Genomic DNA, 13,407 nt, shown 5'->3' with positions numbered 1-13,407 from the left:
TGACACACCGCAGGGCAAGCATGCTGACTGAAGCAACCGTAACCATGAATGAGTATATGCCTGTTACAATGAATAAACATGATAAAGATCAAAAAGCTCAGTGGACCCCAGGTGATGTTGATCTCCTATAGTGCAGAAAGCAGTGGAGTCTACCACTGCGCTGCAACACAAGTGCTTTAGTGAGAAGGTAGCTACTACCACTTCACGTAGATCCCCAGAGTCTGCCACCAACAGTATGTCAGCAGCAGAGAAGTAACACAGTGACTCTTGAGTTCTGCAGAATGTGAATGGACTGGGAGTGATTGGGGCTTGCCCCCGCCCAAACTGACTCTCCAACAGCTCCAGTGGAACTCCCCTACGGGTCATCAGATGCACCTGCTAGACAGGCTTGCATGTAGCAATGGCAAAAACATCAGGCTGTGTGTGATGATGATGATGTTAAAATATTATTTGGGAAGTGAAAATCCCTAAAATGGCTAAAATGTAGAAAGCAGTAAATGCAAATAATAATAATAATAATAATTAACACTCGTCTTTGCTTTTCTCTAATTACAATCTAAAACACGAACTGTAAAAAACTAAAGTTGTCCTTTAAGAAACACTTTTGAAAAATACTTTCCAACACAGGACTTTTGATATGTTATTGAGTAGACTTTTATGGGTAATAAACAATTATCAATTATTCCATGCAATTTGTGCAACCTTCACCTATTTTTTTGTCTCACAAAATGCCTGTACTAGAGAGACGGAAAGATATACAGGAAGTGAAAGCAGGAGAGAGGCTGGGAAAGCGAACTTTTCCTGTCTCAGGAAGTGCAAACAAAGGAGCAAAGCCAGGCCAGGCTGGTAAACTGGGAGTGCCCTTGGCTCTGGTGCTTGCTTAGTAAACATTAATATCGTCTCTTACTTTGCCAGACAGTATAGGTCGCTTCAGGTCACAAAACTCTTTCTATTTGTGGAGCATGTAGGCTACAGTATAATGGACCAGTGGACCGTTCTCCTTGGATTGAAACATGATTTTCATTGCAAGTATCTCAAGGGGTACAACAATCCAGAGAAAATAAAAACAAATACAAGATAAGTGATATACACAGAATTGTTCATACCACCAAAATAGTGATCAAGAATGGGATCAATTTTTGTTTGTTTACACAACAGACAGACATCATCACCCGACCCAAACAGTACAGCAGTTACAGCGGAATATATCGGTATCAACAGGATCAACACATTCATCATTATAGTAGCAGAAACACCAAGAATTCAGTCAGTTCAGCTCTATTTTTGTGAGTCTGTTCGTCATGGAGTGGTAATTAAAAATGTAAAACTCGAAATGTAGTCAATAAAATCTATTACATAAATGTCACAGAGAGTTTTGTTTGTGTTGCTGGTAATATTTCACAAGCGATCATGCATCAACAGGGACACTGTCAAATTCATAACAATTTTGCCTGACATATTTCGGTTGAAGATACAGTAGAAAAGCTGCCACTGGCTGTCACTGTGAATGACAGCTGATATTTCATGATTTATGCAGAAGATACATTTCCTGTACCTCATCTGTTTTAGCTTTAAAACTACATGAACCCTGTTGTCTCTATTTTAGGCATGTTATTACGGGGATTGCCCATAAATCCTACATCTCATTAGTCCTAATTTGGTTAGGATTAGGTTTTAGGGTTAGGTTTAGGCACAGTTTTACTGAGGTTAGGGTTAGGTTTAGGCATAGTATTTTCATCAGGTTAACATTCACCAGATTCGGACTAATGGGATGTAGGAACAATGAAATGACGGACCAATGCCATGGCACTGTTATTACGTGGGTAAATTCAGTGAAAATAGCCGACCTACAAGCTCACAACGTGCCCCGTTAGTTTGTATATTGGTTATTTTTTGCCATGTGATACTGCCGAACAACGAAGTATAATTCAGCCTTAAGTGGTTAGCATCCTTGGCACTGTCCCCCAACTGCCATTTAGGAGTCAGTCTGAATCTCCTCTCTGGTTCTAACCCAGGGTCAGAATGATGGAACAATCAGCCTGGAGGCTGATGGAGTGACTGACAGCAATGTTCCTGTTTCTGTTCATGTATCTCCAGGCCCCAGGGACACACAGACAGCCAGACAGACACACAGTGTGTCTCTTTGTGTTCACTGACAATTGTGATCTGTCCCTACCCAGGATGAGGTGATCTCTGGATGGGCCTTTCAATCTCTGGCCAGAGGTGGTGGCTAAGGGGATGGGAGGGTTGGGCATGACTTTTGTCACTTTAGAGACAAGGGCTTGTACTTATTATTATTATTATTATCATTATTATTCAAATATTTGTATTGCATTTTTCAACTACTTGTCAACACTCATTAGCACTGTTGAACATCTGAATTTCATGCCTCTTTCAAAATAGTGAAACTACACAGTAATTTCCCCAACACTCCCCAACACTGTACAGTAAAGTAGATAACTCATCAGATCTTTCCGTTTTAGATTTGAATTATCATTTCTTTCTTTGGTGTTTTTGTGCAAATGTGTGAATGTACAAAAAACTATTTCTGGTGAGAGTGCATAAGAGGGAGTAGGGAATGATCATGATCACTAATCAGAAAAAAGAAAAGAAAAGATAAGGAGTTAATATAATTGTAAAGGCCCCGAATGCTTGTACTGGTGTTTTCAGTTACACTTGCTGATTAGATCTCTAGTCAGATTTAAGCTGGGTGGAGCCTCTGGGTGGAGCGACTCCGATGCTGACAATTTGATGATATCACAAAAACCTATTCGGCCAAATAATAATGGTCCAAAAAGAACAATGCCCAGAGGTGCTAACTAACAGGCGTGTAAGGGAGCTGTCACTCAAACCTAGTCTACTCTGCGCATGTCATGACCACGCAGGCCTGAGAAGCGATATTCAGCCAGATTAACCTGAAAACACCTGTATGGGTGTCTTCAGCATTGTTCCTCTTTATTTAGATGGTCAAGTATAGAGAAATAGGAAACATGGGCAGAGAGGGGGTAGACAGGCAGGACAAGGCGGTAGTTGGATTCACTGAAAGAGCCAGGATGGCACTGGTGCTGGGTGGCAACTTTCCATTATTGTACAGTAGTTGTATTCTTTCACAGCCCGGCCCCGGGGTCATTACTCAAACCAATCACCCCTCCCACCATCGCTCGGTTTCTCTGTGTTTCCCTCTCTCTGCCTGCATGTGCCCCCGCCCCTCACTTTGATGTCACAGAAGAGTAACTAGCAAGAAACAATGAATGGACTGACAGGATTGGAAGACGAGCATGAAGAGAATGTATACCCGGCAGTTGGAGGGAAGATATGCATTATACACACATGAACACACAATGAAACAGTGTGGAGGTACATACGAGTCTGTGACAGGACACGCACGCACGCACGCACGCACGCACGCACGCACGCACGCACTCACTCACGCACGCACGCACGCACACACACACACACACACACACACACACACACACACACACACACACACACACACACACAGACAGAGTGCTCATCAGCAAAAGAACACATTTGAGTAGGCTACACACATGTGCTGTGACAGCACATGCATGTACATATGGTACAGTGCACAGACTATGAGAGGGGGAGAGAGAGTGATCATATACCCCCAATATGCTCATTTCCACAGAGGCTGCAAGCCCTTTGAACATGATGATGTACTTAATATGATCACGTTAGAAAATAGTTTTGAAATGTGCCAAGATCAATACATCTTAAAGCTGTCAGGCATCCCATGAGTTGTTATTACCCAAAAAGCTTCATCTCAGGGTTGCAGAGTTGTAGCCTTATTTTGGCTATATTAATATTTATGGTATAAAACTTAAACAACAAAAAAAGCTGCGATGACCTACCCTGAGTGGATTCTCGCTGACTTCAGTGAGATAAGAGTTATTAGATCCAATTGTTATTAGAGGAGGGACAAGTTCAGAACTTGAACTCGCCATGCTTTACTCTCAGGAAATTCGCTCGCATCTCAATCTCATGGAGATCAAAACTCCTTTCTTTGCGTCTTTTCCCGTTCCCCAAACTTGTCATCCCATACAGTTGTTTACCAAACACAGCAGCATACACGCACACACACGCGTGTCCCTTCACATGAAGAAGCGTCTCATGATGATGTACTTAATATGATCACGTTAGAAAATAGTTTTGAAATGTGCCAAGATCAATACATCTTAAAGCTGTCAGGCATCCCATGAGTTGTTATTACCCAAAAAGCTTCATCTCAGGGTTGCAGAGTTGTAGCCTTATTTTGGCTTCATAATGTCCAGGCAGTGACAACTTGAACCTGCGTGAAGTTGGCACCCCATATGTTGAAAACATATATAAAAATGGTGTCATTCTTTAGTGCTGGATTTGTGCTGAATTGTGCTGTACATTTTATAATTTGTGCTGGTATCATTTTTGAGATATTCTAAGTTATAGTTTTGCTGAGGCTTGCGCCCCCAATTTGTTTGCTCCAAATCGGGGGGGAAATGGTCTCATTCTTTAGTGCTGCATGTGCTCTAATTTGTGCCACTGAAATCATCAATTGTGTTTTTATATATATTTATATATATCAATATTTATATGGTTATGAATTAGCAGATTTAGCAGCAGTATAGTGATTGCCCTACAGAGGGCGGTGTAGAGCAGCAGTATTTCATTGTAGAGCAGTACAGTGGTGTTGTGTAGAATATCTCATTAATGATACCAGCACAAATTATAAAATGTATGGCACAATTCAGCACAAATCCAGCACTAAAGAACAACACAATTTTTACATATATGTTTCCATCATATGGGGTGCCAACTTCACAGAGGTAGCCTACTAGCTACTTGAATGTTCTCCCTGTCATTAGTTCTGAACCTCCTTGATAGGTATTTTGTTATGGTTCATATCATCTTTTTATCAATACATATTGTTGACCACCTGACCCTAAGACACAGTGACTGTGTCCTGTTATAGGCTACTCATGTCATGTACAGTACCCACAAGGTCTCCGTCTGGTAGAAATCAGGCCTTATCAACTGCCTGGAGCCTGTACCTAAACAATGAGAATTGTTTTGGTATTCTAAGGCTCGGCCTGGGACACCAGCAAGGACATCTTTCCCTCCAGTAACCTACTGTATATGGACTCTTTGTCTTGTGATTTGTGGACAAGAAACATATCCTATGAACTGTTGAAACGTCATCCATTGACTGATGAAATGACCATACTTATACTCATGTCAAAACATAATTTGTCAGAGAGAGCACGAACCATTTAATTATTCTGTTGTACCTTTGTCTTGAATACTCTCTCTCCATAGTAAACATTCCATTCTCACTCTGATCACTCTCCTGTCTTATTTCTGTGTGATGGGTTATTGTATCTCATATGGGAATAAGAAGGTGTTGTTGTTTACAAATAATATAGGCCTATTCATCACTCCTCTTGACACAGTGAGGAGGGGAGTTTAAAAAAAAGTCAAAATATCAACATTTCTCATCTCCTTCTTCTGATAACATGTTTAGATGAAGTTGATTCATAATGGTCAAAGTTATGAGACTTAACATTTAGCAGTCTCACTGTCACAGTCTTATCAATGGGCCTATTTAGGCTATAATATTACCATGGTCTTTTAAACTACCCCAGCATTAGAAAATGTACAGTAGGTCTATATTAATATTTATGGTATAAAACTTAAACAACAAAAAAAGCTGCGATGACCTACCCTGAGTGGATTCTCGCTGACTTCAGTGAGATAAGAGTTATTAGATCCAATTGTTATTAGAGGAGGGACAAGTTCAGAACTTGAACTCGCCATGCTTTACTCTCAGGAAATTCGCTCGCATCTCAATCTCATGGAGATCAAAACTCCTTTCTTTGCGTCTTTTCCCGTTCCCCAAACTTGTCATCCCATACAGTTGTTTACCAAACACAGCAGCATACACGCACACACACGCGTGTCCCTTCACATGAAGAAGCGTCTCTGTGAACAGAGCAGTGTTAACAGGTAGTTTTCTTGCTGAGCACACAAGGGAGTGCCCAAAACTCTCCAGTGGCGCACTTTATAGTGCATATCGGTTCAGTAGCCTATTGAACTGAGAAATGCAGCGCTTTTCTTCGACAACATAGGCTAAATAACTTAAACGATCCCTGGCATCCTTTAAAATCGCCATGAAAAACCACTTACAGGAGGCAGCCGTTCGCAACTGGTAATAACAAACCTGCAGCCTTACCCTCCCCCTGACCCTTCTTTGTATTTAGCCTACTGTATATTTTTTTGCACTTTCTTTTATTTGTATTTTTCCCCTGACTACTGCATAGTAGGCCTACTGTGTTCTATATCCGTCTGTCATGAAATGTTATAGGTCTACGAGATAATGGTTTCCTGTGTAAATAAGCCAAGTGCTTTTCTAGGATCTCCTTTTAGTTGACCTTGTACCAGTGAACTGTACCGTCATGAAACTGTACCCTTTCCTATGCAAACTTCTAATAGTCTTCAATCAATCAATCAATCAAACGATCAATCAATCAATCAATCTATCTATCTATCTATCTATCTATCTATCTATCTATCTATCTATCTATCTATCTATCTATCTATCTATCTATCTATCTATCTATCTATCTATCTATCTATCTGTCTGTCTGTCTATCTATCTATCAACCAAACAGAATAGAACGGATTTAGAGTAGAAATAATAAGAATATGTCCTATTTACATGGTGTTAGGGTTAGGGTTAAGTTTTGAAAATCGTGTCAAAATCAAAAACATAATGGCCTAGCATGGCTAGATCAATGAGAAACATAAATCTTACTTATTAAACAATAACTGTTAATTGTCGCTATAGGCATGTTTCCGTGTAAATGACGATATAGGCTAGTCTAGTCTTTCCAGCAAATGATGTAAATTCCTTGGTCACCGAAACAACATTTATTTTAAACACCTGCTAACGTATGCGAACAATATTCAGTATACATACTTTATACTACGATCTATGATCAGATTCTATTGATCATAGTTAGTCAAAAGAAATGTGCAAAGAAATTCAGTTTCAGATGTGTCGCCATCTGGTGGGTGGAAAAGGAAAGGGCCAATAAAGTAGGCTAGTAAGGCTACACTAACCTGCAATCATATGGCGCTGTTTCTAAATCCGATTTCTTTTTTTTTTTTAACTGCATGATTTAAATTACATATCACCCACTCATCCCTTTTGTCGACTTCATTAGCAGCTGAAAGAGTTGTAAAATGGACCTGTTATACCTGTATGAGTAGGAACAATAACATGGCAGGGCCAGTATCATCAGCCACCCTTTCACCTTTTTATATAAGCCGTGCACCTGGATGTATTTTCCGGTCAAAGAGATGCATAGTAGAACAAGGCTGCATCATGTTTTCTTTTGTGTCATCCCACTGAACTAGCTTCCTTTGCCAATAGACAGATGATGAATGGCTGTTTGTTCTGCTGTGCTCAAAATAAACAAAATTATCCTGTGCAGATGGGACTGCTGCTTTCTTTCAAATGCAAACAGCCTCCCCTCATCACACACACACACACACACACACACACACACACACACACACACACACACACACACACACACACACACACACACACACACACACACACACACACACACACAAGCACATGCACAAACGCATGCACACACGCATACAACTTTCCCTTTAGTTTTACTAAGAGGACCCCCATTTGTACATCAATTTCCTAATCCCTAATGCAGACCATGGCACTAGACCATGCTGAAGATCATGCCAAACCTTATCCTAATGCTGACCCTACTACCGACCCTACCTATGGTGAGGCCCAGATATAACATTCTCATGTTGTGAGGTAGGCCTATTTTTCTTTATTCTTCCTTATACGATCACTTGGCCCCCAGAAAGACACACACGCACGCATGCACCCTCATTAGAATTAGAACCTGGTGATCCTAAATCAGTTTCTGCAACGTCGTTATTGGTTAGTTGTACACATTTTAGATTTATGCTCATAGTGAAGCATGGGACGCAAACTGGTTGTTGGCCAGATGCTGAGATAGACTTTCTACTTGTGCGAGTACCCTATTCGGGTTCTACAAGTCAAGGAATTTGAAGAACAATGGGGATTCTCGTCTTGTCTCTGTCTAGCCTAAACGATTGACTGTGTAGAACATATGAATATGATGAACCAAAAAATGTTCATTCTGCTCACTCCAATTCGTCACCTCACCTGGAACCTGTAATTTGATGTGATTATCTCAGCATGAAGGGCAGTAGAATAAAATCTTTCTTTTCTTTTACAGAGTGTATAAATCTGTCATGGGAGTTCAGGCTGATCAGTCAAAATCCCGCTCAGCCTCCCCGATGAGAGCCTTTGGCAACTGTCCAGGACTCAACATGTGGCTATCTTTATTGACAGCATTTGTCATGGACAGAAGGGCCTTTATTGTCTCAGCAGGAATTGGTCCTGCCATGAACGCTGCAGAGAGAGACTGATATGAAATGCCATATCTAAGATGGCAGCTTGATGTTCTCTGTCAAGAATGTCAGTCAACATACTGTATTTTCAAACACTTCTTAATCTATAGACTCCATCGTATGACAGTGTTGCATGCCCGAAAATAGCAGATGTACAGGACAAGCTCACAACAACACACGTTGTGAGTTTGTAGATCTGCTATTTTGGCATGTGACACCATCGTATGATGGAGTATGAAACAGGCTTAATTCAAAGTGGTAGTGGGAGAAGGCATAGAATAGATGAGGTAGGAATGGTCCAGCTCAGGGGCCTTGTGGTTAGAGTGTCCACACTGAGGTTGAGAGGTTGAGGCCACGTCATAACAAAGACTACAAAATGAATGGGACCCAATGCCTCCCTGCTTGGCATAAAGCATCAAGGGTTGTATAGTGGGTAACCTGTGACATACTAGCGTTGTGTCCAGGGGCTGTACTTGTACATCATGGCTGGGGGATCTACTTGTACAAGCCGTCTCATTGGCTCCTGCCCTACGGGCCACATGGAACTGTTGTTTTTCAAGGCTACTTACTAGGAACGATGAAAAAAAATGTGGAAAGTTAAAGACAGGAAAGGAGAGACAAGGGTGAAAATACTGAAAGAGAAAGATGTGCAGTTTACAGTTTACAGTTTAGGCATTTAGCAGATGCTTTTAATCCAAAGCGACTTACAATAAGCAGGTAATACACATCACTATAATAAGCAAGATAATATGTCAGTACATTAACAACAATATAACAATATAAAAAATGCATAGGAATATCAATCTAGAAAAATCAATAACATAGGTAGACCACGCACCTAATCAGTAAAAAACTTCTAAAACCTAAAAATAAAATGCTATCTAGCTTCATGTATGGTCATTGAGGGAAGGGGGGTGTTACAGTAGTGCTATGGTTTAGGTGGAGTAAGGAGCAGAGGAGAAACAGCAGATGTAAAAATGGACCCTTACAGGTCCAGAGTTACATTTTGTCCTCTGGATTTTACAGTGTACGCAACATGAAAACACCCACACACTCGTTCAAGCCCCTCAGGCTTTGATGGAGAGATGAGATGGAAAGATAACGGTCCTCTACTTTCTCTCTTTCTGTCTCCATTTTGACTTCCCATCTCTCTCTCTCTCTCTCTCTCTCTCTCTCTCTCTCTCTCTCTCTCTCTCATTCCCATTTTACATTCACTCAAACACTGGAAGTCTGTCATGGAGAACTCATCTAAAATGTGAACTAGAGTGATTGCCTCAGCAAAATGAGAGCGAAGGGGCTTTAAAGTCACAGAAGAAGGATATTTAAAAATAATAATAATAAATGTGATTGATTGCATTCTGCTGAGCACAGAGAATACACAGGAATTTGGAGCATATATTTTGAGACACAGTGATACCAAACAACATACATTATCTAAATTCAGCTTCGGGAAAATCAGCTTAAAGGAGGAGATTGACATTGAGAGTGCAGCCTATGAATTTCAATACACTTTTGTGACCTAATTCAGACGTTATTCTGTTCCAAAGCCAAGCTGTTTGAAAGCAAAATGAGAAAGCTGGCACTATATCCTGAAGGCAAAGACAGTTTATTTTCTAAGATTTATAGTCCAGCGCACACATTCCAGTCATAGATCATTTTCATACTGAGCACATTTATTTCCTTGTTCCTTTGTTCAGCTGTTATGGCTGAGAAAAACAATAAAAACGTATTTTTTCTTAAAACGATTAAATTTATAATGCTATCTCACAAAAGTCTCACTCAAAACATGTGAGCCTTGACAGAGAGAGGATGAAATTTGACAGAAAGGCTGCCGAGTGTGTACTGTGTCAAAATGACAGTGATTTACAAGATGCAAGTCCTTTTTATCACCCCAAGTTTCTGAATAATGTTCATTTTCTCTGTCACAGATTAGGATTTTGAAAACCAGCCAAGAACCCAGGAGTGTTTTGGCCAGCTCCATCGCTCAAATTTAGTACCTCGTTGACTTGCCAGACTATTAGGCTGTTTCCTTTTCAAGTGTAACACAGACAAGATCCCACCACTGACATCTGAATGTGGTTAGTTTACTGGAGAATAACTGAGAATAATGGAATTGCAGTGATGATATATAAGGTCAAATTATTTCCACAAAGGGATGTTTGCACTTGTTGACAAATGCGCTACTGTAAGAAGAATATGAGTTTGAACACCACTTGATCGCAAATAAAAATAAACATAATAAAGAATAGCAGATCTTCACGCCAACTATTTTTCAAATTATTATTATTATTATTATTACCCTTATTATTACCCCTATAATATGTTGTGTGTCTGTATACAAATGTGAAAAACAAAGAACAGCCCGCACTCGAAAGTCTTTCTGGTACTTTCTAATGAATGTTTAAAAACAGCCATACACAGGAAAGGACAAACAAAAAAATATAAATAAAATTGGCATCCTAAAATGTTGATGTTCCCCCAAGCATCCAAGAACCTACACTGACAGAGGACAGTGTAAACATTTGAACATTGATAAAGAAAAAAACAACAACATACACAGTATATAAAGGAAAATAAATTATGTTGCAATAATGTAATCATTCCAGCAGCAAGTGATATCAGAGCTGTCACATACATACATGTAGCTGTACAGGAAAACATAAAGCATTACTTCTTTTATTCTTACACTCCCACATGCACTGTTATGTCTTAACACAATCTGAAGAACACGGATGTGGTCCTAAAAGGGATTATAAAGCATTCCTCCACAGTAAGAGGATGAATCATCATGACAGGTGGAATAGCCAGAATAATAACGTGGAAAAAAGAAAAAAGAAACATGGAGGAATAACAGAGAACGGAGGAAGCAACCCAGGCATTCATTAAGATCTTCTGAGAGCCCTGCCGGAGGAGGACACAGATGGTTTAAATAGGATTATAATCACAACGAAACAGCACCGCACAATCAGAAGATGGATAATGCAAGTGAGAACATTAATAAGAAAAAGACTGGAATGTCCCAATAATATCAACCGAGAAGAGGAGCAGAGTGTGTTTTGAGGTTTTTATTAAGGCTTCTATAATTATGCCACAAGTGAATCTGGCATATGAGGGCATAGGGGATATGAATAGACCATGCAGATATCAAACATACTTCTATGAAGTGAGGGGGTTAAGTTTAAGCATAAGAACTATGAAGAAGGCTGCATAAGATTTGAGTATGGCTGAAGGTGGACAGATGTCTCGTGGGCGCAAACGCAGTCACCTTAATCTTCAAATGGCTAAGAGAAAGCAATGTTTTGGAATGCTGATATTGTCTACTCTCTAAAGCTCTCATGGTCTCTCACTGTGTTAAGCACTTTGAGCCTGTCATATGTAATTTGAAGAAACACTTATTTAACTGTAAATGTATAGACTATATACAAAATATTTTATGCCTACAGCTGGAATGATCTTAATTTTTGGATAGGAGGAGTAGCCCTTAATGAAAGAAAGGGACATGTTTATGAGACAGACAAGGACAGGACAGTAATTGTTATGGGAACTAAATGTATATTCACCAGTAAGACGCCTAAGGGCAAAAGGCGCCATCTATCTTGCAGTATACAGCATATCTCCTAACATGGTGACTGACTGTATTGTCCCCACCTGCAGTAAGTCATTCGGACAGTCTGCTTTCTCAGTAAAGGGGGTAGACCTTTGGAACTCTTTGCCTACAGTCTTAAAACTAGAGACGGATGGTAATGTCTTTTACAGAGGACTCAAGTTATGGTAGAAATCAAATCAACTGTGCTCACTTGAATAGTTTCTGTTGAATTGATTATGACTACTTATGATTTTGGGTCCCATCCTCTTTTACAGTACACTTTAAGACATAATAAGACATAATAAGACAGAATAAAGCCATAATAAGAAATAATGTGTTGGTAATTAGAGCTAATATATTTTATTAGACAGAAACAAAGACAGAATAGTAGAAAGAGCGAATACATTCTCTGGCGTCACCTGCCGCGGAACTGCAGCGGCAGACACTGCCGCACGACCGCTAGTTCGACCAGCAGTCGCACTGCATCGCCGGCGATATAGGACCAGCAGTCCCGCCAGTAGGACCGGCGCCGTAGCGGTAAACTGCCCGTCCGTGCGGTGGTGGCTGAGACAGAATAGCAGAAAGCGAATACATTATCTGGCACCGGCATCGCTGGTAACTGCCGCGGCAGCCACCACCGCACGGACGGGCAGTTTACCGCTACGGGACCTGCCGGTCCGTGCGGCGGCCGCCGGTCCTACTGGCGGGACTGCTGGTCCTATCGCCGGTGATGCAGTGCGACTGCTGGTCGAACTAGCGGTCGTGCGGCAGTGTCTGCCGCTGCAGTTCCGCGGCAGGTGACGGTGCCAGAGAATGTATTCGCTCTTTCTACTATTCTGTCTTTGTTTCTGTCTAATAAAATATATTAGCTCTAATTACCAACACATTATTTCTTATGGCTTTATTCTGTCTTATTATGTCTTATTATGTCTTAAAGTGTACTGTAAAAGAGGATGGGACCTGATTTTGTATGTCCTAGGCTGATGGGTCAGATTGTGGATTGTTAGTTCTTATTAGTAATCGCATATTATAATTGTTTGTACTTGACTGGGTTTTAGACAAGTATTATTGTTTTTGTACTTGATTGGGTTTTAGAGTAGTATTAATGTTTACTGTACTTGACTCGGTGTTAGATTTGATTATTGTAATATAGAAAAGCCTCCTGTGGACAGGTTATGAGAATTAGCACTTGTGCTATAATCATAGCACAAGTAATCCTACTGTATATCATTGCCTGTAATGGGATCAGTAAACAACACAAACACAGAGGCACGTAAGTGGAAACAAATTAGAACCTGGCAACTACCACCCTGTTACCATGCTTTGTTCCATCTCAAAGGTTAGGCTAT

General features: G+C 40.4%; 1 protein-coding gene across 1 annotated transcript in view; it reads right to left on the bottom strand.

Annotated features, from left to right (window-relative positions):
• nipal2 (NIPA like domain containing 2) overlaps positions 1 to 3,968 on the bottom strand; it is a gene marked incomplete at its 5' end in the record, with an annotated part of 28,194 nt that extends 24,226 nt beyond the window's left edge. Inside the window, one exon of the mRNA XM_080752850.1 lies at positions 3,876 to 3,968. Coding sequence (XP_080608976.1) covers positions 3,876 to 3,968 — 93 coding nt within the window. The remainder of the gene's footprint in view (positions 1 to 3,875) is intronic.
• Positions 3,969 to 13,407: the final 9,439 nt, after the last annotated feature.

This window comes from Nannobrachium achirus (assembly GCF_963921795.1).
Source record: "Nannobrachium achirus genome assembly, chromosome: 2".
Classification (NCBI taxonomy): Eukaryota; Metazoa; Chordata; class Actinopteri; order Myctophiformes; family Myctophidae; genus Nannobrachium; species Nannobrachium achirus.
The sequence above is the reverse complement of the archived record's forward strand: the minus strand, read 5'-3'. Positions and strand labels throughout refer to the sequence as shown.